The following is a 27445-nucleotide window of genomic DNA, read 5'->3' on the forward strand; positions in this document are numbered from 1 at the left end:
AAGTATTAATCTTTGCGTTAACTGCACCTATAATATCGACCTGCAATCACCACAGATCCCTAAGCCCCAACACAAAACGGTATATAACGCCAAATGTCGAACAACGCACAGCTCGTCATCAGCGGCACGCTCGCTCGCTCGTTTTTCCCTCATCAGCGCAGCGCAGTTTGGTATAACGGAAACAGGGTGTAACCAGCCGTTTCCGGTGGACCATTCACCGTGCGAGGACTAGAAGACGAAAGGCTTCCATTCATGAAACCATGAGTCACTGGGCGAGCGAACGAGCGCACCAACGAATGCGCACACCCGTGAATCCCCTTCATGGTGCCCCAGTGTCGGCCTCTCGTGTGTTTATTGCACCGCATTCTGCTCTCCCCGCGTGAACGTGTGTGTGTGTGTAACGTGAGCCGATCACACGTGCGCCTGTGTGCATCCCTGTGTATAGAGGCGCACGCGCGCGCGTACACAGGAGGGCCCTACCGAATGTGCAACTGGTGGAATGCTGTACCTGGCCAACCGACCAACACCGTAGGGACTGTTGCGTGAAATGAAGGGCACCTTGGTGCGTTGACCGTTAAGACGCCTCTTTGCTTGGTGCGCAGGACAAACAAAGCGACGTTTCCAACCCTTTTCCCGTTGAATTTTCGAAACTGCGTTCTACTTGTAACACCGAGATAGCGCTAATTGCAATTTGTTAAAAGAAACGCCTTTTTAAAGTGAATTTTCAAAGATGGAAGATTTTAACTGTAATTTTTGGAAAATAGGTTAGGTTAGAATTTCTATGCAATTCGATTGTTGGTAATGGTATGTTTAAAAGCATTTAGAGAGTAATGGGAGTAGGTATACAAGGAACGGTGGTCATAATTGCAGGGGAACAGTCGAAACAATGCCTCGTTTTATGACCTCTTGCACGTCCTAATTTCATTAGGGTAACCATAACCTTAATTTGCTGTATGATTTGATTGGGGGTTACAAGGATGTGTGGCGTAATATTTTCTTCGGTTGGGTTTCGCTTCATGATCCGGAATGGGTATGTAGTCAGGTTAGGATGGAAAGTTTTAACCGGTATCCCTACTCTCTCTCTCTCTTTCTCTCTCTCTCACAAAAGGATCGAGGAGTCCTTGGTTCCCATGGAGGGAAATAAAGGACGCCTGAAATTCGGACCGTTAGGAAGTTCCTGCACCTTGTTTGGCACACATGGGTCCAGGAACACCGTACAGCCGCGTCGCTTAATTTTTTTCACGTGTTAAACTGTCGATTCTCACGACTCCGTGCCTTCTTTCTTTTTTTGCACGCAGTCCGTAATTCATCGGGAAAAAAACCTATAATCAATTCTGAAAACATCGATCTTTGTCCGAACACGCAAAATCTAGCAAGATTGAAGAAGCTATTATCCTTTAATTATAATCCTATCCGTCGTCTAATCTAATTAATAGTTTCTCGGAATAAAAATCTGAGGAGAAATATTAAAAGTCAAGGTCCGACCAACACCACGACTATATGTATATGCAGGTAATATAATGGCGACTGATCTTACTACATCGAACAATAAGTTTCGAGAGCTTCGAGAGCATGAAACGCGAGCAGAACTGGCGTGTTCAACAAACGGCAATGACGATCATTGCCCGAGGACACACCCAGTCAGCCGAAAGAATTACTCATCGACAGAGGCCAACATCTCTTTGTGAACGTTCCCTCCCTCCCTCCCCCCCTCCCCCACTTCTCTCACGGTGAATTAAACACACCAGCCTCCTCGAATGTCGCGTCCTAACCTCCCGACATTTTGCACCGTCAATGCAATTAGACCAATTTACCCTAACTGTCGATCCTGGTATTTTCGTCGAATTGCACGCAACAGGTTCAAGAGAGAGAGCCTGGTCAATGGAGCACTCTCGTTCAATGTCAGCGTTGCAAAACTGTTGTGCGTCACCTATTCGAATGTCGTTCTCTGTTCGTTTAATGAATAGAAGCTTGTTTTCATTAATTCGACAAACTTGAATCGAAATATTTCACCTACTCTGCGCTGCGTTCAAAGATTCCGAGGAAAAACGGGTTGATAATTTCCTAGGATGTTCTGTTTGCTCGTGGAAATGTAATTTATCGAAGTATCTCTCTACAACCGTAAGCTGCCTGTAAATACTGGTCACACGATACAGAGTGCTTCAGGAATTTTCATTTGGTGGCGCTGGTACCGTTATACTCTCGACTACAGGACTTTACTTCGAACGTTTCCACTATAATAGGCATCTTCGATCCATTAGAAAACCAACGAGACTCAATCGAGAGGAAAAAACTCTCTTGGAATTATCTAAAGACATTTCTTCGTTACGAGGTTACTACATAGATGGGATAATCACGATCGAGACGAAACTAGACGCGTTATCGACGGTAGGTAAATAGTAAATCTCCCGTCAAAAATCGAGATTTGTTTCACTAATAAATCGTGTTAAATCGTGTATAATAACGTCGTGAAAAAAGTGGTCAAACTTCGTTTAACACGTTTCACGCCTGTCACGTAAAACTTCGTCTTTTTATGCCATTTTTAATTCTACCGCCTCTATTTGGTCGCAATATTCACCTAGCGGTCTATTATGGAACTATATGCCTCTGTTGAACATACAAGACATTATATAACGGTTTCTAAAATTTTACCCCACGCCTAGCGATCACGCGAAGTATTTTTCTCGCGTGCAACCGCGTTAAAATTATCCTACCAAGAATGGAAACTCACCGATAAAGTCGAAGGCCTCCTCGAAGTACTGTTTAAGGTTCTGATGGCCGGAATCCGAGGCAGGGATTTGCCTGTAGGTGATACCCCTCTCCTCGTGATAGCCAGGCAACTGTGACGTGACGTTTAGGACCCTGGTGGCGCCTAGCGCGCGAAGAAGTTGCAAATCGGCCGCGTCTCTGCCGTTACCGAGGTACAAGAACGGTAGAACCCGAGATGCAGGATGACTATCGATATCCGCGGGTTGGGGAGTTGGTGGTCCAGAAAGGCTCAATACCGGACAGCCTGGTCCCGGACTGGCACAACTGCCGACCGTTGACGAACCGGCTGCGACTGTTGGTAGTAGCGTGTCCTCGCAGAGGTCTCTGTGCCGCCTGTGGAACTCCTTGTGTCCACCTGAAAGCAAATCGGGAAAGAAGGGGTTCGTTAGAGGCTGGAACAGTTCTGATTTTTCGAAAAGTCGAGTGGAAGAAGCCTGTCAGAGGCGTGGGAACTTGGTCTCAGCTGAAGTATCGGGTTATTTTCAAAATACCGATACAACGAGGGGAGAGCAGGTGGTGCTGTGATTCGTTTCACTAAAGTTTACTCGAGCTCGAATGACGTAAATCCGATACAAATGGAATCGATGGAATTTGTCGTGATTTAACTGACGTTTCTTCAATTTGCTATGCTTCTTTTTGTAATTTTAATCTATTAAAGTACCAATGCAACAAACTCAATGTTTAACTTCAGTTTATACATAGGAAACAACGCAGAAAATAGCCTTTAGATAATAATAAAAAGAAATTACATATCAAATTTTAAAACTGGTCATTTGACGGTTAGTGTTAAAAGTAAAGGTGGAAAAACTGTTCTCCACTGGCCTTGGGAGATAATTCAGTACCAACTATATATACGAACAACCTAACCTAACTTAATCCAAAGGCATAAAAAAATTCTATTTGAATTAAGTAAATACAAGAGGCGGTTCCGCGAAAGGAACAGAGGTTCCGTGTTTCACGTGGAGCACACAATGCAGTGATTCAACTGTACGCCGAATTGTATCCTGGAATTGTGTACACGCTGATTTCTCGAGAAACGCGACGAGCTAATAAACCTTCCGCCTAGCAGGTTCACCGTACTTCCGCGGTGTTGTACCTGAGAACAGACGTGGAACTCTCACGAGTATTCCACGGTTTACTCGATAAAAATTTTAAACAGTTTTTAAAACCGTGGGGAGAGTGAATCTGAATGTGTGGTTCTGGAAGCCCTATCGAAGCTGCATTATGAATCTCGGAGACTTGAAAGTCTTCCAATCTTAAGAAACGTGGATCCCAAAGCAGAGGGGTTGGTGTGAAGCTCTTAGCGTTTAATATACCGGAAGTCGTTAAAAATCCTGATTTGAAAAAATTCGATTTCAGCCTATTTTAACCCTTCCGTTAATACGTCAATTTTCTACTTTATATTCTTCGTTATTCTAACCTGCTGTTCGTCACTGTGTCTATTAATACACGTTTTAGAAACCCTGAATGACGCCCCTAAAATCCATCAGACGGCCAACATGTCGTCGAATCTGGTCTCCTCGTGGACGCCGCGTGTCTGGAAAGCGGAATAGGCAGGAGGAAAAGCGGCTGGTAACGGGAGAGGAAGCGAGAGAGGAAACGAGGAACCGCGAATAAACGGGCTGGGTAAAAATAAAGGAACACCGGCCGCAAAACGAGGAACGGGGGGAGAGGAAGAAATGTGGGCTAAAACTGTCTTCCTCTCCTGACCTGCAGCTCGTAAGGCCTGGCCTGGCTCAACGATGAGTCACTCTTTTCGCCCCCTGCCGTCGCACCGCCACGGCCACCAACCCCGTGTGGCGGCTGCTGTTGTCGCGACCGATGATTATTCCGCAACGAAACTTCCTTTTCATCAGGGGAGACCGGGGTGTAGAAAGGTCCTTCTTCCGGATTCGATTCGATCAATTCGCGTGTTATTTTTATCCTTCGTCACATTTACTCGGTGTTACTACTCGTTTTCGATCGTTAGATAAGCCGAGGTTTGTAATTGGTTGTCGCGTGATTGAAATTTGGCGGGTGACTGGTGTCGCCGAGCGGAAGTGTAACGTGTTTTCGTGGACGGTCGCATATAAGGTTCGATTTGAGATTAAAATGAGGCAGACGAGAATTAAGGTTCGTAAGCGTTATTCGACACGGGCTGGCGTATAAGTAAACGCGTAATGCAATTCCGTGACCTAGTCTTAAGGCTCACACTGCCGGAAATCGTAAATATAGCGTTGGACGCGTCGTCCGACGAGCAAGAGGACACGTATCGACGACACGCGTGTACACACATTCGTATTTACTCACAGCATACATGCTTTATGGTTGATCGGTTGATTCTTTTTCGAAGCAACGTTTCTTCTCCCCATGGGACTATACGGCGCTGGAATACTACCATCGTAGGTTATGTCGAACGTAACGGTTTTCCTTTGTAGACGGTCGCGACTATGCAAACGCGGCAAAACTTGTTATATGATCCACATATAACGAACGAAGTGGCACAACTGCGCCGCCTATCGATGTACGAAGCAAAGACATCCTACGTTCGAGACTAGTTTCGACTGAAATCGCAACTTTGTGAACGCGATCTATCGCGACGCAGCACGCCATGGTAAAACGTACACCACACTACGTGACACATAGGCTGTGTGACGTCACGGGCTCGTGTTTTACCATCGCGATACCCGATACGTGTACGCGCGCTCCTGGCGACGACCGAACGGTAATTACGCTTAATAGGTCGCAATTATTAAGAAAAGGGGTACGCGTGTTCCTTCGCAGGGCATTGGCCTGATTTCCAACGCGGCTGGCACACACCACGCTTGATCTTACACGATGACGCGTGCTGCTCGTTTTAGTACGGGATATCTGGTCTTACTTTGAGGGCATGGTCTAACCTGTCGTTCATTTGGAAGAACCAGTTTACTACCAATTAACGTTGTACAGTTGTTGCCAATTAATGTTCTATGGAATTGGTGGATGGTAACGATGGTCGAAGAAGTAGATGATTGATGGGACGGGGGCATTGAGAGGAGCTGTTAAGGGTAAGTTCGACAGAAAGTGCTGACTGTTTTAGACAAATATATCACGAGGGGGGAATGACATTTTGGTGACACCTGCGAAACGAGAGCAATGAACCTCGCTAACAAGTTGATTGTTATAATGACCTAAATGAAGTGACCCACATTCCATCGCGACGACGGAGTGCACTCTGCCTCTGTCCACCATGTACACTTTATGGGACACCGATCTTTTCCATCTTACGTTACACTTTCTAGTCGGTAAATTGAATACAGCAATTATTTATCCGAGAATTCCGCGTACCAAGAGATTCCATTTCTGCTCGAGAGAAATGAAAACGGTTAACAGGTTGAGGGACATTAGTCTTACTTATCGACTATACACTTGCGCGGAGATTGGTACCACTTGTTGACAAATAAAAAGTGCTCTTTTTCTCGGTGTTTACCAAGGAATGTTTTATCGACGTGGAAGGAATTTTCTCTCACAGTAGGTAAAGGCTTATCTGCAAATGTGATTTAACGTAGAAACGTGCGTCCGATTACCGGCGATGGGAGTCGCGTTTCGACGCCTCGGAGGAATCCACGATTCCGTCGTTCCTCAGATTACTACGAAACGAGTCATCGGGTACACATTACGCCTAAATCTAAGATACAGAGGCCTGAGTCATCCGCGCAGAGAGAGATTGTATTTACCCGCGTGCCACGTTCGACTTCGTATTCTCCCGCCGCTGCCGCGGACGTTTCAGAAATACCTTTGACCATAGTTGTCTACTGACGTTCGAGAATTACACGGCTAAATGGAACATAGGTAACCGACTGGTTAAGGTGTGATTAACCGCGCCACCAGTGGCATCTGGCCAACAGGGGTGTAAATACCGATGCGGATAAACAAATTGCTTCGTGACACGATTCAGACAACCGGATACTCGTTTTCGAAAAGAAGAAAATATGGGATGCTGTCAGTCGTGTAATGTTAAAACAACGATGCACCGATTTACTATTTATTTTCCTTTCGACTCGAAAGCCTCGTACGAGAAATTCGCGAAGGCTACATATAAATAAAAAATAAGTTCTCCAGCATATATTACTGATCTCTCTCGCGACGTTGGTATTACCTTTTCCAGCTGAATTCTAACCGTTCCAACGGAGAACAAGAATAGAATTTGTTGTTTCGGTTGAAAAACAAAGATCACCACGGTTCACCGGTGGAATAAAAACGAGAACGGACATCGGGTCCAGCCATGACGAAACTAACGAACCAGAGACCGATCTCTGTAGTGTTGAGACGCGCGGCGTCCAGCCACGGAATGACTCACATTAACGAAAACATTGAGAGACAAACGTGTAAGATCGACTCTTACCCCACGGCTCGAGATTCTCCAGAGGGACTAGCCTCAGCACGAGGCACGGTGCTTCCTTCTTGATTCTCATATTCGAGCTGCGCGAGATTCCCTCCACGATTCCCTTGGACGGCTCTCACCTCACCATTTGACACATACACACCCAGTTCAGCCGAACAAAACCCAAACGAATCCCTTTTCTTGCTGGCCTCTCGCTGCGAACACACTGGCGAAACTGAAGTTTCGGTGTTCGCGGTTACGCAAACCACGCGATTACGAGAATGTTTCTCGTACGACGCACGTCGATCGTCTGATAGTTGTCCCTCGCGATACTCGGAACGTTTCGATCCTGTGTAAAAATGAGCAAGACCACACGGCACAAACCGCGAGAACAAGCGTGTGTTTACGCGTTCACGGCGAAACAGGGATAGATACGTGGCAAAAGCGGCGCTTGCCCTTTTGCTTGTTGGCGGGAGACTGCTGGCTAAGCGGCACGAGAGAGTTTACATGAGGCTCGACTGGATGAGTCATCCGGCTCGACGGCTATTGGCCGGCCCCGCTGTGACGTACGCGATTCGCGGACGAAGGCTCACGAACGTACTCGAATACGAGCGTTCTCGAATACGAGCGTTGTCTGTGTACCGTGCGTTCGTCCTTCTCTGGCGCGCGGCGTACGGCCTCGCTTCGTCCCTTTCCACGTTCTTCCTAGTTTCGCGGGGCTTCGTGCATTTCGTCGTAGCGGCACGCAACGCTCCGCGGCGTCCTATGACGACCTTGTCGCGCGGCTCGCTTGTAAATACATAACGTAACGCGACTTAATTGTCCAAGCGTCGATAAATCGGTTGGGGTTATGGTTCGCTATGGAAAATTTCGAAAATTACGATTCGACAGATCTGTACAATAAAACACATAGAAATCGTCCGTTAAGTTTCACCTGGCTGGGGTCATCGCTGGGGTGAACAAATTATTCCGTATCCCTTCAAGAGGGGAGGGAGAAGTATCGGCGCCTTTTCTTTTCTCAACATTAAGGTTATAGGTCTCGGAATCTGGTTTCCCTTTCAGAATAGAATAAAGAACGAAAAGGGAACGACGAAGAATAGAATTGATTATAATTGAATTACCGCGCGACGACTCGCCAACAACTGGCGCCATGATTCACGGATTTGCCTTTGTAATGATTTTCTTTCGACTCCGTACGAAAAACGCGCCGGTACCCTTCCGTATAATCACGAGAGCCACGCGTTTTCGTCGTACGAGAGGCGAATTTCCAATTTTCGTCTCACGCGTTTATTTATAGTTGCGGCAAAGGGTGTATTAGACAGTGGAAGAAAGTCGAGCGAATCGTCGCGCGGAAGTAGAGGGGCCCACCGGTCGCGGGACAAAAGATCAAAGGTTGACTTTTGCCGCGGAGCAAAAATAAATCGAGGTATTATGCGTCTCTCCGAACACACAATGATTCACGGGATCTGCACTCTCCTCGGCTGGGTGTACACGCACACGGCGGACCGGTGTTACACAATTTCGCCCAGAAAACTCTCCCGGTTCTAATTTTACCACTTATCGTGCCTCTTTACTTAGTATGCACTTATGAAATTCTGTTGCTCGCGACGCGGGGAGAGAGAGAGAGACGAAACGGTGTGTCGCGACCGTCTCGCCGCGCCAAAAACCCGGAAACGTCGTTTATAAATACACCCGTCGAATACAACCTATCCCCCCGGATTTAACAATCTCCGAGCCGGTGTCCTGCCGTTGGATTCTGTGTGATCGGGGGATAGGAAACTGAAACGACAGATTAGAATTTCCAACGCGATAAAAGTCCGCCTAACCGAGATTTCTTCTGCATCTGGATCGAGGTTTTCGAACGACTTCCTCGTCCTTTCTGCGGTCTCTCTTGCATCCTTGTTACGATGCACTCGGAGGCAGAGAGCGAGGACAGGATTTTCCTGTTCTGCAGGATGCTCGAGCACGGTCATCGGATTTTGGAAAACCCGACACCGCAAATTAGGCGAGATCATCTCTAGAATGGTGATTTATCGGGATGCTCGGTCGGATGCAGTCACTCTACGAGGAAGCGTTCGACACGACGTACGGTAATGGCTTCTTGGTATTAAAAACATTTTATTGCGGAGGAATTTAATCGTTTACCTTAGAATAAATTTCACGGTAGAGACAAATTTATTGCCTTAGGTATTATAAAATGCAAATTCAACTTTTCCTACCTGAATTCATAGTTTTCTAAGAATTTCTTGTTTACACACCGATCACCGTGTCTGTGATACAATATTAAAATTGAGATCAATCTTTGTTCGATCACGTGCCACGTATCAGGAAAGGGTTGAGCAATAACTTCGAACCGCAGAAGATCCAAAGTTACCCAAACGGTTACGAAGCTTCCTGATCGGGCGTTGAAATCACCGGCAATTATCGCGATTCCGAGTCATTTTTCTCGCGGTCGAGAACCGCGAGCACGTCGCTCCTGGAACGAGAGTGATTCAATTGTCCACGCGGGATGGAAATCCCTTCAAGGCTAATATGACTAACGTTTAGCGAAAACGTCTCCGCGAAGGCCGTAAACGGTGCAACGAAACGATCGTAGTTAAGATCGAGCAGGTGCTGTTGCCTTCCTTCTATTCCGGACCGGTGATGTCATTGTTCGATGACGATCCGAAATTCTGCGCGAAACGACGTTACAGGTTGCAACGTTTTCACAGGAGAACGACACGGGAATTCGTTTAGAAGACTCCGGAGGAATTAGTCAGCGGAGTTGATAGGGGGTTAGTCACTGGAAACAGTCGAGATGATCCCTCTTTGAAAAATTCCTCCGGATAACAGAGGAGCGGGGGACTTTGAACGAGATCTATGATTTAGATGGTCTACGAGAAGAAACGAGGATGATGCGTGTATGTCAGGCTGACGCATTTTCACGACGAGACGAGATTATCTGTACAATTCCATGTAGAAAGGGTTGCCTTTCATCTTCGTCGTTTCACTTTGATCAACTGCGTTATACATTTGTGTGGGTTCTATCTTTAGGATCTACGTTTCTTTCTTTTTTTCTTCTTTTTAATGGCCGCAACTGTGTGACCTTCAGATGAGATCTAATCAAAACTGTATCGAGTGAGTCATTGTGTGACGACGCCTAGCGATCTATATTGGTCATAATTTTTTGTAACAACGCAACGTGTTTCTTCTTCTTCTGTAAACAGCGTGACAACTTTACTTCGAAGCGAGTAATTCTGGTATTTCGATTGCGTCCAGAGAAAAAGAACGTTCGAAGAGGTGTTCGATTATAGTTGAAACGTGGTAATTTGAATAAAGCGTTTCATCCCTATTGCGACGTAACAATGAGCGAACGAAAACGTACGATGAATCGTTAATAACCACCATTAATCACCGTGGGTGTGTTTATTGCGCGCATTCCTCGCCGATTTCATCGTCGATCGGGAACGAATCACTTGTGAACGAGATCGAGGTATTCGCCCCGACGTGAATCAAATGGTAAACAGACGCGAGAGATATACAGGCGATCCGCCATGATTCACCGTGGCGCTTGGCCTATTGGGAATAAAGTTCATCGATAATGCCCGCGATCCGGCTAAATAGGGATGATGCATCCTCCGGTAAACACCGATGGAAACTTTTCGCGTGGAGCACTGATTCCAAGTGTTTGCGGCGCTCTTAGGTAACCATTTTTTTCAGGTAAAATTGACTGAATTTTCTGGGACATACTTTACAGATCAATCTGTGTCAGTACTGAATCTGTTACCAATTTTTTGTGAATTTGAAGTTCATTTTAGCGGGGTTATTAAAGGGTTCATTTTGCGAAGTTAAAGAAGTTTCAATTAGAAGGGTACTCAACATCTATCATTCACAAACTTAATTGCTGTCTCAAAGACTCGAAAACTTTGCAATGGACCAACTAATCATTGACACTCAATATCCGTAACTTACGGACGCCATAAAGTCTGAAAGATCCAGACATAATTGATCAACAAGTCAACGATACTCAATATCTATCATTCACAAACTTTGCAATGGACCAACTAATCATCGACACTCAATATCCATAACTGAAGAACTCCATAAAGTCTGAAAGATTCAGATAACAAGTCCACGAAACTCAACGTCTACGACTCATAAACTTAGCTATCTCGAAGGCTCGAAAACTTTGCCATGCATAACTCACGAACTCAACCAAAGTCCGACACTCAATATCCATAACTGAAGAACTCCATAAAGTATGAAAGATTCAGATAACAAGTCCACGAAACTCAACATCTACGACTCACAAACTTAGCTATCTCGAAGGCTTGAAAACTTTGCAATGCATAACTCACGAACTCAACCAAAGTCCGAAAGCTTCAGATAACAACAAGTTCACGATACTCAACGTCTACGACTCACAAACTTAGCTATCTCGAAGGCTCGAAAACTTTGCCATGCATAACTCACGAACTCAACCAAAGTCCGAAAGATTCAGATAACAAGTCCACGATACTCAACGTCTACGACTCACAAACTTAGCTATCTCGAAGGCTCGAAAACTTTGCAATGCATAACTCACGAACTCAACCAAAGTCCGAAACATTCAGATAACAAGTCCACGATACTCAACGTCTACGATTCACAAACTTTACTATCTCAAAGGCTCGAAAACTTTGCAATGCATAACTCACGAACTCAGCTAAAGTCCGAAAGATTCAGATAACAACAAGTTCACGATACTCAACGTCTACGACTCACAAACTTAGCTATCTCGAAGGCTCGAAAACTTTGCCATGCATAACTCACGAACTCAACTGAAGTCCGAAAGATTCAGATAACAAGTCCACGATACTCAACGTCTACGACTCACAAACTTAGCTATCTCGAAGGCTCGAAAATTTTGCAATGCATAACTCACGAACTCAACCAAAGTCCGAAAGATTCAGATAACAACAAGTTCACGATACTCAACGTCTACGACTCATAAACTTAGCTATCTCAAAGGCTCGAAAACTTTGCAATGCATAACTCACGAACTCAACTGAAGTCCGAAAGCTTACAAACTTTACTATCTCAAAGGCTCGAAAACTTTGCAATGCATAACTCACGAACTCAACTGAAGTCCGAAAGCATCAGATAACAAGTTCACGATACTCAACGTCTACGACTCACAAACTTTGCTATCTCAAAGGCTCGAAAACTTTGCAATGCATAACTCACGAACTCAACCAAAGTCCGAAAGCTTCAGATAACAAGTCCACGATACTCAACGTCTATGATTCACAAACTCCAGCTACCGTCTCGAAGGCTCGAAAATAGGATAAATCCAATCGGCAAAAATTCGCGATAATTCCCAGTGATTCAGAGTTATAAAAAATGACGGAGAAGGCTGACGATACTCGATGCACGTCACTTTTTTTACCGAAATCGCCGCGACCAGAAGGCCTCGTCCGCGGCGTAGAACGGTTCCCGCTATCGAGACGCAAAAGTTGATATCGATGCTCGATGTGGTTAAGCTATGAGTCACACGCCAGGCCGCCGGAGCGCCTAGCCAGTACTCTCAACGACCCTGAATTACGCCGGCGATCCACGCGCGCTTTTGTTTACCAGCTTTCGAGAGCCTCTAGTCAACTCCTTCGTGATTCAGACAGGGGAATTTATGCGAGTTTTTTTTTTTTTTTACGTAAGAAAACGGCAATCCGCGCGCGGTCCAGTTCGCGGAAATGCCATCGATCATCGGCCATGTTTCGCGACAACGTCCGTCCCACGCTGCAGTCAAGGATGACACTGTTAGTTGCGTAAAACAGGTTGATTGTGACTAGGTGTAAACATGCTTCTTATTTACTTGTTCCTTTAAGAATTCATATATTTCATTTGTGTCTTTATTTAGAAATGATCTACGATCGCAACCACGGCGAGAGATACTTCAATCTCCTCAGGGACGATTTCTTTAAAGTTGACAGATGGTGATCTCATTTTTTACGCAGATATATTTTATCCGTTTCAAATCGATCGCAATCGAAATACTTTTCTTCTTAGGAAATTAAGCAATCTATATTTTCGTATTTTTTCTGTTGCAAATTTTGGGATTTAAAAGACGCCTTTAGCTTTTTTGGAGCTTTCTTTTAGTTAACATAAATGAAATAAAATACTGAAATTTTCCTTTGCACTAGCTGACAAAGAATACCATCGATATTTACAGCGCCTTCTCAACTTCATTTCGAAATTCTTTCAGATCCCCGTGTTTTCCTCGTAGCAGAACACGTGTCAATTAAAGTTCCACACTTTAAACTATAATTTTCTCGGAATAATACAACAATAATATCAAGTACTGACGATACTTCGCCTCGACTACTTTTCTCTACTTACGCTAGATACGTTGCAAAAGCAGAAATCTCAAGTTCTGAGGAAACTAATCAACCGAAGACGATATCGACACGCAACTCGTTCGATTTTATTGACACGCGAGTCACGGCGATTAGCTAATCTAACGGAAACGTCGGTTCAGTGTACATTTTTCGCGGAGAGGACATAGAAACTGAACGGCAAATATATCGTCAAGGATACACCTCGACTGCATCTCTAACTTTTCCAATCACGAGGACACTATGTGATTCACCGCTGTTTTACATATCATCAGACGTAGAAGAATGTTGGAATCTTCTGTTGGGGGGACGAGAAAAGCTTGCCAGAACGTCAATTACCCATCTCTATCTGCCTCTGCGACGATAGTTCTTTTCTTTTTCTCACGGACGATTAATAGTTTCGTTTACACACGGTTACTATGTACCTAAATCTGTCTACCGAACTTTATGACAGTCGCGACAATAAACTCGTAACTGGTTGGCACACCGCAGCCGTTCTGTTTCGCGTCAAAGAGATGTTCTTAATCACACTTTATGTTCTTTACCTCGTACACATGTGTTATTTTTAACTAGACTGATTCTAACTACCGTCCAGTTATTAATAAACATATTAGTCAAAGGTTGGGAGAACGCGAGAAAATTGAAATTTGCATGCACATCGCTGGTTAACAGTTTCGATATCGAATGTGTGTGATCAGGGATTTCGGATTTAACGTAAGGGATTAAAAATTTTGTAACCTTTTTTTTTGGATATTCACAGGGGCCTCGAACTTTTGGTTCGCAATTTTTCACTGATTTGAGATTAATGTCGCAGGGATTTAAATTTTCTGGAATTTCTGTCCTTTTTCCGGAAAATTCATAGTGGTTTTAAACTTTTGGTTCACAATCAATTTTTCACAGATTCGCGATTAATATCGCAGAGATTTAAATTCTCCAAAATTTCTAACCTTTTCCGGAAAATTCGCAGTGGTCTCAAACTTTTGGTTCACAATCAATTTTTCACGGATTCGCGATTAATATCGCAGAGATTTAAATTCTCCAAAATTCCTACCCCTTTCCCAGAAATTCCACGCGTAACTCGCGATGCCCGGTAATCTGGAATTTTCGGCCCACAATCAAATTTTCCGAAATTTCTCACCTTTTCCCGAAAAATCCACAGTGACCTGAATCTTTCGACTCACGGTAGATACATGCATCTTATTTCTCCCCTCTCTGGAATATTATCATTGCATCGTTTACTTTATTGCACGTCCGATCGATCACGGAACAAATACACGTTTCAATGGAATTTTATATCAAGACTCCGCTATCAATGGAAAGTCTAAGCGCCGATATTTCTCCACGTTAGATAAAGCGTTAGTCACGGTCGTCGTTTTTTCCTTTCCCCCGTTGGAAATAATAAAGTCGCGACACGAGGCACGATTACCTTATTATTCCGCGATAAAAATTGCTTGTACGCAACGCCCCCGATAATATAGATCGTCCATTAATCTCCGATTAATCTTCGTTCAATATTGTGACTCAGTGGCGGCGCGCGAGGAAAATGGGAAATGAGTACTTCTCGACGGGCTGAGTCACGAACAACTGGACTCGCGGACTGTTCCATTTCACTTTCATCTCTCGCCGGGCGATCACTGGAGCCGAGAGTCTTCTTTTAATTAAGAACACCGACATCGGTACTCCCTTCGAATTACGCAAGCTCTCCACAGATTTCTTTCACACTTTGCGAGATACGCTCCGCGGGATATTTTCAAGCGTGATGCACTTCGGGGAAATGTAAATCAGTCGATAAAGCATGATGCATCGACGAACTGAGAAATTTTAAGCACTCCGATAAATTTAATATTGCATCGTTTGAATGCCGGACTTAGTCGGAGAATCGAACGATTCTTAACAAGAATTCAGCGAACTTTAAGTTAATACGAAACGACTGAGAATTTTTCAATACTCTACTGGTCTCTCTAATAAAGAAGCTTCAAAATTAAACTGTGAATTAATAGTAATATTACCGAACCAACACTTACAAAAATACCATGAAATTCAAATAGCTAATATAAAAAATCGATCAAAAAATTCTCTCGTCGATACACAAAATAATAAGAAACAAATTTCTAAAATAGCAGTTGATATCAAGCTCCTCCATATTTCTCAAATTATTACTCAATAAATAAAACGATTAAAAACTCAGTGCTTCACACCGTTCCCTGTTTCCTCCTCTCTCCACATTTCCCGAAAAACTTAACTCGAGCCTCTGCCACTCGACCCAATCAACCCGCAAAATAAGACTCGTCACAAAGCTGCTTTACGTTTCGAATAACTGAGAAATCACCCCGGAGCAAAAACAAATCACGACACCCTTCGAGCTGTCGCTGCAAACAGCCCGAGGGTGGCTCTCCCTCTAGCCACAGGTGTCGTTTACACCGTGTCCTCGAGATATCCACCGTTAATTCCACAGGATCGAAGGGGTGAGCGCTGTTCTCGCCGAGTGAACGGCGCGAGGTCCACCCCACGTCGCCCCTAACTACACAACACCGAGACCGTTCGGTCTGCGAGCGAGAGGGAAAACAGTGGGACGGGACAAGCGTAATCTGGCGGTTTAACGCGGTCGACGGTACTAGAAGGGATCCAACCACCTGCCAACGTCCACACGCTGGCGGAAATTCGCGGGCGCAGGAACACGCGCGTGAAACGCGTCACGAAGGATTCCGGCACGGGTGAATCACTTAACGAGAAACACGCGACAGGCATGCGTAATGTTCCATGGTCGAGATGGCTGGGAGGGAGGTCTGTGGGAAGTCTCGTGGATCCTTCGAATTTGGGGAAGTTTGAGGAACTTTTGATTTGGAAAGATTCTTTTCCTGTTTTTTTTTTTTTTTTTTTTTTTAATTTAGTTTAGTTTATTTATTGTGTATTCGAGGATTGCAGAAATGTATAACTGCGTTTGAACAAAATTTTAACTGAATTTGGGGAAGGTTGAGGAACTGATTTGGAAAGATTCCACGAGTTTCTTTTCTCCTATTTTTTGAAAATTTAGTTTAGTTTATTTATTGTGTATGTTTAACCAACAGGGGTACTTTTGAGAAGTTTTTCTACAAGTTTTTTGATAACAATAGCCTATTCAAGCCAGAGGGCAAATCCGGCTTGTTACCTGATGGCCGCGGAAATTCTCCACTTCTGCGGGCCACATGGTAAGCCGGTACTTGCCTGTGCGCGCTCAGTAACGGTAAAAATGCCACAAACCCGTAAAGTGGACGTTTCGGCAAGATCGCCACGCGGGGCTGACACCCCCGTTTGGGACCGTCTCTCCCCCTCTGCCAACGCACGAGGGCCTAGGACAGCGGCTCTAGGGGGTGAAAGGCCCATGATTTGCCAACAAGGGTGAACTCCCCATATGCAAAAAAATAGAAATCGATTTTTTGAAACCGTCACACTAGAAGACCCCCTTAAGTGGACAGCAGACTTTCTGTCGTGCCTTTACGGGTTTCCCACTTTCACTTGGACTGCGATTTTCAAAGCGTTACGACGTCCTTCCGCGCCAAAGAAAATAAAACACGTTCAACACGTTGACTGCCAAGCCCAAGAAATCTGTTCTAGACGCCAACATTATGCGTAGAACAGTGTTTCAAAGCGTATAATTAAAATTTGCTCTTGTTGTCTTGTTCACTTTCATTATTTCATATTTTGATAATCTTGTAAAAAATAACAAGTAAATCCTTTTTACGACGCCTTTTTGGTAGTAATGAACCTTTAACAGACGCCCATCCCACAGAATTCCTACGCGTTCACAACGTGTTAACTCGTGGTGGGCACCGAAAAGCTATAGGGGGAGTTCCCCTAGCGCCGGACGCTTAAGGTTTTCCTTAAATAAATCTCTCTACCTGTGCACACGCGACTGAAACCCGTAGGAAACTTTGTCTCCTCTAGGAGATACGCTGAATAGCGGCTCGGTAGCGTTTCAATAATTGCAGATATAACTAATGTCCGATATTAGGTGCCGTCCGGCGTTATGGGGTCTCCCCCTACTGTAAACACGAGATAACTCGTGGTTGGCAGTCAACGTGTTAAGAGAATTCGCCAATCCAATGCTAAATTTTTCGAAAGAATTGTACCCTGAGACTAGCAAAAACACGTTAAAAAAAGGAGAGTTTAAAAGACTCAAGGAGATCGACTCGAGTTGTAAAATCCACCTAGAAAGATAGACCTCATCTAGTACATTCAAACTGAAAGATAGCTATGTTTAATTAGCAAACAATTCGTAAAACCTTATTGGAACGTGTTGCACAAACCGTTCACGCAATAAGTGAGTCACTCGGTGGATCATACGTGTCGGAACAACGAACCGATCAGTCGCTGTATTCCCTTGAGAACGACACACACGTTCCACACGTCGTGAAAATATTAAAAAAAACACCTATCTCTCTCCCTCTCTTTTACACACACTCATCGATCGTGCGAAATTAATATCGAAGGCACGTTGAAATCGGTGACGAATCGATCAACCCTTTGAAAAGAACAGACGATTTGGGACACCGTTTTAATCTCGATTAGGCTGAAAATTATCGGCAAGAGGATAGGGTGGCGACAACGTGTTCGATATTAACTCCATCCTTCCTCCCTTCGGCCACTTTCCACCGAGTTTCTTTCACATATAGGTACAGAGGAGGGAGATTGAATTCGTTTCGGAGAGCTGATCGCAGGATCGTCGAAACGGCCGGATAAAGAACTCGAGGAGGGGTGAAAATGACGAGGGACAACGAGGGAGCTAGAAGAGAAGGAGTATGAGCTGGCAGCGAGCCGTGAGTCAGTCCAGCAATTTTCTCAACGACACTCCGTTTCCCCTCGAGATGTCAGTTTTTTTCGGGAAACCCTTTGCTACGATTCCTGCACTGATTTCTATGTCGTGTGTGCCCCGCGTGCATCGTGATTACCGCACCCTTTTCGGCACGAGAGTATCGATAAAGTGCTCTGCACAGGGTGATTGAAAGTGAGACGAGTGTTTAACGAACCTTTGGTTCGTGTGTATTTCAGATGAGACTTTCTTGTCTTGTGAAATTTCGACCTTTGCCTTTTTCTTCTCTGTTGCAATGAAATTTCCATTCCATTTCTTCATCGTCTCGATGAAATTTTCATTTCTATTTAGAGTACCTGTGACAAATTTTTGATTTTTATGCCTTTCATATAAATCTCTTCCCTTTCTCTGAATTTCAGACGATTGCTTCGCGGATTTTTCATTCCTTCTGCTTCCTCGTCACAATGAACTTTGGATTTTTATGTATCTCACCTGAGTCTTTTCCTTTCCTATCGCAAATTTTCGATTCCTATGCATTTCATCTAAATCTTCAGACGATTGTTACAATTTTTTACTCTTTTCCTTCCTCGTCAGAATGAAATTTCGTTTCCCGTGCACTTCATCTAAGCCTCCTTCTTCCCTTGAAACTGAAACGACAGTCTAATGAACCTTCAATTCCTTTTCCCTCACTTTCAAGCATTTTATTCACCTCGGAATAAAGCTCACAAGTGATAAAAGTACGCGTTGCAGTAGTCGTCGTGTTAAATTTAACCACAGGTATATACGTACTGTACATCCTCCAGACAAAACTTCCACGTAAGAAACGCTGCACGCTATTGTTACTCATGTTCGTCCAATAAACATTATCGATCGGTAACAAGAACACCACCTACTTACTTCATGACGTGGCAACGAGAACCTCTTTATATTTTCATTCAAGCTCCCTTCGATTTTACCACGAATGCACGAATAACCATTGCTTCCGCGTGCAAAACGGCGAATAAAAATAAACGGACAACTACCTGTTGTAAAATGTCGATAAATTAGAAAAGAATCGAGGAATCGTTTGAAACGTATTTCTCGAGGGGAACGCGATCGTGTGTGGCAAAATGCAGGAGGGAAAATTAGTATTCCCCCGGTTTTCGGGTGTTCACCGGTCGATTATCGGCACGTTTATCAGCACGCTTATCGTTCAGGTGGCACCGAGGCAAGTCCGATACAAGACTGTTTAGTCACCACGATTTCCACTGGAAAAAAGAGAAAAAAGAAGGAAAAAGAACGAACTCGCGACTCGATAAGAATAGGTCGAGGCATGTCGATAAAAAGAAAAAAGGAGAGATAACGAGAGAACGATAAGGCGAGCGTGATGATGCTCCGGGAAAATCTTGCTGAATTTCTGGGAATCGGAGTGCACGTAAGGCTCGATAGTGCGTTCGATAACGTGGCGACGTAGTTCTTCATTCATTGCAGAAAAAGTGTTTATCGCGTTGAGAGAGAGAGAGAGAGAGGGAGAAAGAGGTGTAGTTGGTGGGATCTTGTTTAATTGATTCTTGAACGACTGAAAGTCGTCCAAAATTGACCAAATAATTTCCAAATAGTTTCCAATTCAGGTGAAATTATCAAAGATTGTTTGTCAAAGATTGTCTAAAAAAGTTAACTCCAACTTGGAAATGTCCAAAATTCATGCAAAGTTGTCAAAGATCGATAAAAGAAATTAACTCCAATTTGAAAATGTCCAAAATTCATGTAAAGTTGTCAAAGATTGTCTAAAAAAGTTAACTCCAAATTGGAAATGTCCAAAATTCATGCAAAGTCGTCAAAGATTGTTAAAAAAAATTAACTCCAAATTGGAAATGTCCAAAATTCATGTAAAGTTGTCAAAGATTGTCTAAAAAAGTTAACTCCAAATTGGAAATGTCTAAAATTCATGCAAAGTCGTCAAAGATCGATAAAAGAAATTAACGCCAATTTGAAAATGTCCAAAATTCATGCAAATTCGTCAAACATCGATAAAAGAAATTAACTCCAATTTGAAAATGTCCAAAATTCATGTAAAGTTGTCAAAGATTGTCTAAAAAAGTTAACTCCAAATTGGAAATGTCCAAAATTCATGTAAAGTTGTCAAAGATTGTCTAAAAAAGTTAACTCCAAATTGGAAATGTCCAAAATTCATGTAAAGTTGTCTAAGATCGTCCATAAAAATTAACTCCAAGCTGAAAATTGTGCAAAAAAGTTACTTCAAATTGAAAATTCTCCAAAATTCATGTAACAGAAGCTCTTCCAGAAACACTAATTTTCACCTCAGACAAATACCCAGCAAGACATTAAAAAAAAAAAGGCTAACAATATCCTTACATAAACAGCGAATTAGTATTCAGATAGATCAACATGCACATTGTACAAGTGACAATGCAGTGTGAAAGTAATACGTAGAAAAAACGACGTTACTTATGACTCAACTCAATACACCGATCTTTGTTTACATCTTACAAATCGAGAAAGAATTCGTCAATTTTCACAAATGACTAACTATCGAAACGAAAAGAAATAAACACTTAAAACTTTTACCGAAAATTCCAAGATCCTCTTTCTACCTTCCCATTCAAACTTCCTCGAAAAAACAAGAAGTGAAAAGTACAAAAACCGTGCGACAAAGAGCTGAAGGTCCGTCTGAAATGAAATTTCAGTGGCCCCGTTGAAAAAGTGGTCCCAAAAAAAAAAAAGAAAAGAGTACGCTAAATTCATGAATCGTCGGATCGCATAATCGGCCGCGGATCAATGACAGGATTGAGAAGCAGCGAAGGGGCAAATGGGGGGGGACCCGGGAGCAGGCGGATTTGGTGATTTATTCGAGTGGTCCATGCCGTCTGCGCTCGTGCCACGAATAGCCCACGGAATCATGCCGGCGGTGTGAGTCAGCACAGCCAGTGGATCGTAGTAGGAAACGGCTACGTTTTCGAAGGACGGCCACGATGCCTCCGTCGACGTTCCCGCATTCTTTCCGCGTGCACGCACCGACTCTGATTCATTTCGCGCTAATAACCCCGCGACCCTGATTTCATTAGCGTCCTCTAGCCTCGCGATACCTGAGAATCCGTATTTACTACGAACCGGTGACTTGAGTCTCGAGCAATTTTTTTGTACGGAGACTTGTGGAAAATTTGTGATCGATCGAGTTTGGGTCTGTTGAGAATTTTTTTTTTTTTTTTTAGTGAGAATATTTAGTGGAGGAACTTTTGGGATTTTGGGGAATTTTCACTCGATTAATTTTACACTGGGAAATTTTGTAGAGTGATTTGATGACAGAAGAGTGAATTTTGTCTCTTGAGAACGGTGATTTTAGGGATTTGTGGCCTATGGAATTTTATGGAATTGTGGAATTGTAGAACTCTGGAATTGTGGAATTGTAGAACTCTGGAATTGTAGAACTCTGGAATTGTGGAATTCTGGAATTTTATGGAATTGTGGAATTGTAGAATTATGGAATTGTGGAATTGCAGAATTATGGAATTGTGGAATTGCAGAATTATGGAATTGTAGAATTATGGAATTGTGGAATTGTGGGATTTTATGGAATGGGCAGACTTGGTTTTTATTTTGAATGGAAAATTCGTGATTTCTGGAATTATGGGATTTCATGGAATAGGCCTACTCGATTTCATTTCAAATTCGCGATTAATTTCAAATCTGGAGCAGATCGAGTTCACATCGTTTCTTCACTGAGAATATCGAGTACACATATTTTTCACTTCACATACCTTGCATCGGGAAGATTCGAATTGCGTCGATTTTCTCTCTCCCGAGAACGCCGAGTTCGAGGACTCTATTGGATCGCAAAAAGACCGCAGGTGAACGAGGCCTTCCACAATTTTACGTAATGGTAACTTGTTGTTTCCTTCGAAATTGCGTCGTTCGAACATTTACTTGTTTATTTAACCGTTCGTTGGCTTTATTCGCGGGAAGTGAGTCACCGTCCGTGAGCGAAATAACTAAGTATCCAAAGGGACGTCGAAGCGTGGCGTAAAATTGGATTAGGTACTATTTTCGTTCGTCTGTTCAACTTTCGATTAACCGTCGATTTCATCTCCCACGTGGGAAAGTTATCGACAAACCGAGCTGACAATAGACGAGCTTTCGTGTGAATCACGTTATATTTGCCTCGATTTTTGAAACTTCGTCGGGAAGTTGCGGCGTTCTTCCTCTCGCCGTCTGTGTTTGTATCTCACGTGGAACGGTGAGGCAACTGTTCACAAACAAGTGACTAATATCGAAGAATCGACGCGCAGTACCTAGGGGATTTTCAACTAACCTAACTACGCTCTCTTTCGTTAGAGAATCACAAGCTTCTCTTTTCACCGTGACTAATTAGACAAACATCTCCGCGAAACGAAACATCGAAATTTGCATTAGCCTCCGCAGGCTCTGACACCGAAGGCGAGAGAAACACGCGTCGTCGGCTGTCAATTACGACACGCTATTTATGGCGGTGTATTTGAGTCACTGGTGTGACATCCACTGAATCTCGATTGCATAATTGATCTGGTGTTGGCCGCTTGTGCTTTTGTCCCATCGAACAAACGAAAGCAAACGTGAATTCTATAGGATGACTCACGAATAAAAATTTCTACCGCACATCTCTCTGTTTTATCAGCTGAGCCACACTCTTACTTACTCTTTACATAAGCTCGATTACACAAAAAAAAAAAAAAAAACGAACGAACGAACGAAAACAAAGATACAAAAGAGGAATAAATCGTGAATTGTCACGAGCGCATTTTAATTAACAGTTCCGGAGTCAATAACGTGTGCACCCTCTTTTATTTAACCAGCTTATGAAGCGTACACCCGCATGGAAGGCCGCCATAGTTGTTCAGCCGCAATCAATATTTCCGAGCAACTTACCAGCAAACTAATCGCGTCAATTTACATTAATTTCAGCCACGCTCTCCAACGTCATCGCGAAGCGTATTACTTGTACTTTCAATTAGCTTTCTGTCGATTTCATACAGTGACTCACTTAAGTTCCTTCTACACCTTCGTGAATCCAACATGGCGGCGTGTTCTAACTCGAGAGCAAAGCTACCGAGGAAAACAGAGCGAAACACATCCCGTAAAAGTTCCCCTCTCTCCCCTTTCGATACACGACTGCGTCGGCGAGGATCGCCTTTTCCTGGTTTCTTTTTTAACAGTGACAGTGGGTCCCCTATGTTCCAGGAACGCTATCTACGTTGATTCCACGGAATCCCTCTCGTTATCCTGTTCCCGATAGCCCGTAAAACGACCTTTCAAACTTTATCTCGTCCTCAAATTCTTATTAATACCGCAGCTGCCGTGGGTTTCGTTGGCTCACGCTTATCGTCACAGAGGACGGTCCCAATTACGCCCTGAAATTCCCTAGATAGAGAGAGAGGTGTACAAGGCGGTTCGTTGTCGTTCAACGACTTCACGGAAGTCTGTTGGGACTTGAAGGTTGATTTATGGCGAGCTCGCACCCGCGCGCGCAACTGATTGCTACCTGCGCGGCTCTCTCGCTTATTTGCGGATCGCCTTCCTCTCGGCCGTGTACCCGCATGCACCGCGACACAATCGATGTCGCCGATTTCGAATACGGAGAACCCGGTGAACACGGTGTTCGAGCATTGCTTTCAGAGAAATGCGATTTAGTTCGAGATGTAGAACGGTGGAAACGAGAGGTGCGTCCGCGAAGTAGAGAAATAAATGATTAACGTGATGAAGTTTTCTGCTGGTACTGTCTTAAGCTTGTTCCTTTTTTTTTTTTTTTTTTTGAGGATGTTGGGTTATTGTTGTTTTATGGTAATTCGGGGAATAGGAGGAATACTGATGATTCGTATGAAAGAGGAATATTGGAAATATTGGTCACTGGTGACTTAACTCTAACTCAATTTTGGGTGAATTCATGTTTCTGCGTAAACTATCTCGTATATGGCGAAATTTGAATTTTATAGTGGGTTAACACTATTTCTACCACGATTTTGTCTACACCTATTTCGACCAAAAGGTGTCTTTTGCAAATAATTGCCAAAATTGTTGGGTTTTCAAATTATCAGTTAAGTATAGACAATTTGAGCAATCTATTTATTGATACATTGATGCGTATTTATTAGAGATTATTTAATCAGGTTGTAAATTCTAGCTTAATTCATCTATCTACAAAACAGAAATATACATAAATGTAATCAAACATGTTTTACCTCAACAGGAACAATAATTAAAAACTATTATCTTCTTCATTTTTTTATTTTTATTTTTTTTATGATAATCAAACGTTGTAATATTATTAATTTAACAAACTTTCAGTCTCATGTATAAAAATTCAATCTTTGTAACAAAAAAAAAAAACAGTAATCATAAAAACAGCATTGTAAAATATTTTGGAACGTTAATTTTGTAGTGGTCCTACACCTTCCACAGAAAAGATACTTTTAACCCTAGAACTACCAGCCTCGTCGAAATGACCAATTAGCGACTTTCCAGAAACGAATTTTCATATAAGCGAAACGTAATTAGAAAATTGAATTCGTATCTAAGGAGGGAAATAAAATCGGAAAGTTACAGATGATAATGCTTTTTTTCATATGCATCTAAAAACAGACGCTTCAAAAAGTATTTTAACAAAAAACGAACTTTTGAGGTTAGGTCGCCATTGCACCGATAACCTCAAATATCCCACGATCTAGCACTGTATTATCTATTATTCTACAATGAAAATTCTTCCCCGACGTGCCAGAATATAAAACCGAAGAATGTCCCACTTCACTGCAGCAGAATGCCCATCATTTTTCACGGCATATCACGGCAAAAGAAATTCTCTAATTCACCGAGTGGTGGGCGATAAAAATTCCCCCAGTAACCTACACTCTCCTTAAACCCCCCGAAGCGCCGTAATAACGAGCCACGGTTTTGAGCAAACGAACCGCAACTCGTAAAATGAGCAGCGATAAATTGCCAACGCGGAAAGGTCAGGAGTTTTCCTCTGCGTCGCGACGTAAATCTCGCGGGGGTGTAGGGCATCGCGATTAATTCCGAGACGCGCTTCAGGGCGTCGTCGTTACGCCACGCGTTTATTATTCACGCACTAAACGGTTTACCCGGCACAATGCGTCGTAAAACGGCGTGACTAAGTACGATCTACGGGGATTGTACGGTGTACAAGTTGAGAAAGGGCTCGATCTTCGATCAATTAGACGAAATTTTCATTCTTACACGTGAATCTTACATTTTCAGGTAAATCCTTTTCTTTACAGCGAAGAAGAAACAGTAGGTTACCTCGACAATAGTGTGAAGCAATCGAGAGAGAGAGATAAAATTAGACTTCTCGATTTGTATACCGCGTACTGCAATTTTGCAAAGACCAAAGTACGCGTTTATCTATTCCTTTCACCTGTCCTTGGCGAGTGCAATCATTGTCGCCAGCTATCCTGCCGCGTCTGTTCGCTCGTAAAATCCCGTTTTAGGTTTCGTCAATCTTATTAAGATGCAAATGTTATAAATAGATCGTGCGGGGAAAAACGAGAAAGACAGGTACTTCGAAAGTTGTAGAATTCTTCGAATATTTAGATTCGTTTCGACCGAACGTCCAATTTCAGAGTGTAATAACAACTAGTGTTGGTCGTCCTTAGGACTCAGAGTACCTCAACTTTACAGCTTATACCTCTTTCAGACCGGGTTTCTACTTTCCATCGAAACCACCAACCGAAGAACAAACCGGAGAATGAGCGAGGACGCCCGACCGTGCTTGAACCCCAAACTTGGCGGTAAGGATTTTTGCTGTTGGACTTTTTCAATTTCTAGACGTTAGTAAGGATGGAACTAACGTCTGTGTGAAATTTCAGCCGGATAAAACCAGCAGCACGGTTTTTCCAGAGACGGATGTGGAGCGGTCACCCATCTTCTTACGGAACGCCGCCCAGTGCATCTTGACTTCAGTGATCGAACGGGAATCGGTAGACATGCACGGCTAAGGCTGCTGGTACAGTGTAATAACTGAGATAATTCCTAGGAACGATAATTTCGGAAGAATTTTCATTCGCGGACAGCTCGCGTTGTCAAGACGGAGACTCGAATCGCGTGTATAAAATTAAAGACGTTAAGGCGGATGGGAGACACTCGCGAGAAACTCGAATCGATCGTAAAATCTCGGCCTACGTAAGGACACGGCGTGTTGCATCGTTGAGTGTAGCAATCGAGGCGACGATTTCTAAACAACACGCGACTGGATGGTTACCGCTCTTTCAATGTCGCCATTCAACCACAAAGAGGGAGAAGAAAGAAAACCGATAAACGTAATAATTAAATTCATTGCAATTTTTTTCTTCCACTTAGCGTAGGGTAAAATCTACTTGTTCGAAGAGCGATGCAGTTAAGATTGGACGAAAGGTGCAGTTGCACCGTTTCAATTGGCGATATTCCATTGGAAGCGGCGCGTTCACCGCGGCAAATGGGAATTTTCAAAGTCGTTTAAGCGGCGTGGAAAACGATACGATCGAAACGACGAGCCGCTATTTATCCGCAAATGAAATAAAGCAGTCGTTAAAACGCGGGGCATTTAAAGGTAGAGAGGCGTAAAGTAACGCCCAAAGTGAGAACCGTGGCAATTTACGCGTGGTGGTTAAGTAACCTCCTCGGCTCGTAAGAACTGATTGCTCGAACGAGAGGCAACGATCGCCGTGGATCTCGATTCCGTCGTAAAATCTCTGCCCACAATGGTAGAGGTCAGCCTCGTTATGCCTGCTCATGTGAAAATCTAAACGAGGCTTCTGTTACACAACTGATTGCGGCCACAAAACGTTCTTTCTCTTCCTCCTCAGATGCTGCTCCATTTCAATTTATCGACGTGGTTATTAGAGAGCCTCTTTTTATCTCTCGAGTGTGTGCTCGTATATATCTCTTTAAGCTCACCCTGTATCTTCACGGTTCTTCTGCTGTTCTCATTTTGCAACTAATTCCGTCGATTTTCTTCTCGGTGTATTTTACCAAGAAACTCTAATATACAAATTGAGAGATTTCAATGAAATTCTTCAACTTCGACACCTCCAATTAGCTTCCTTGAAATCTTACAAGTGTTCAACGAACCAAGACAGCAGGAAGCCAAACGTCGACGTTGCTCAAGAAGTAAAGAGGGGAGAGAAGAAGGATCCGCGATCCTGAATACCCTGGCAGAGAGGCTGCTGCCGC

General features: G+C 43.5%; 1 protein-coding gene across 1 annotated transcript in view; it reads right to left on the bottom strand.

Moving 5' to 3' along the window:
- LOC108572995 (dual specificity protein phosphatase 10) overlaps positions 1-27445 on the bottom strand; it is a 100911-nt gene that overhangs the window by 4134 nt on the left and 69332 nt on the right. The window contains exon 4 of the mRNA XM_017935342.1: positions 2732-3124. Within this exon, the coding sequence (XP_017790831.1) occupies positions 2732-3124 (393 nt within the window). The remainder of the gene's footprint in view (positions 1-2731; positions 3125-27445) is intronic.

Source organism: Habropoda laboriosa, unplaced genomic scaffold (genome assembly GCF_001263275.1).
Source record: "Habropoda laboriosa isolate 0110345459 unplaced genomic scaffold, ASM126327v1 scaffold102, whole genome shotgun sequence".
Taxonomy (NCBI): Eukaryota; Metazoa; Arthropoda; class Insecta; order Hymenoptera; family Apidae; genus Habropoda; species Habropoda laboriosa.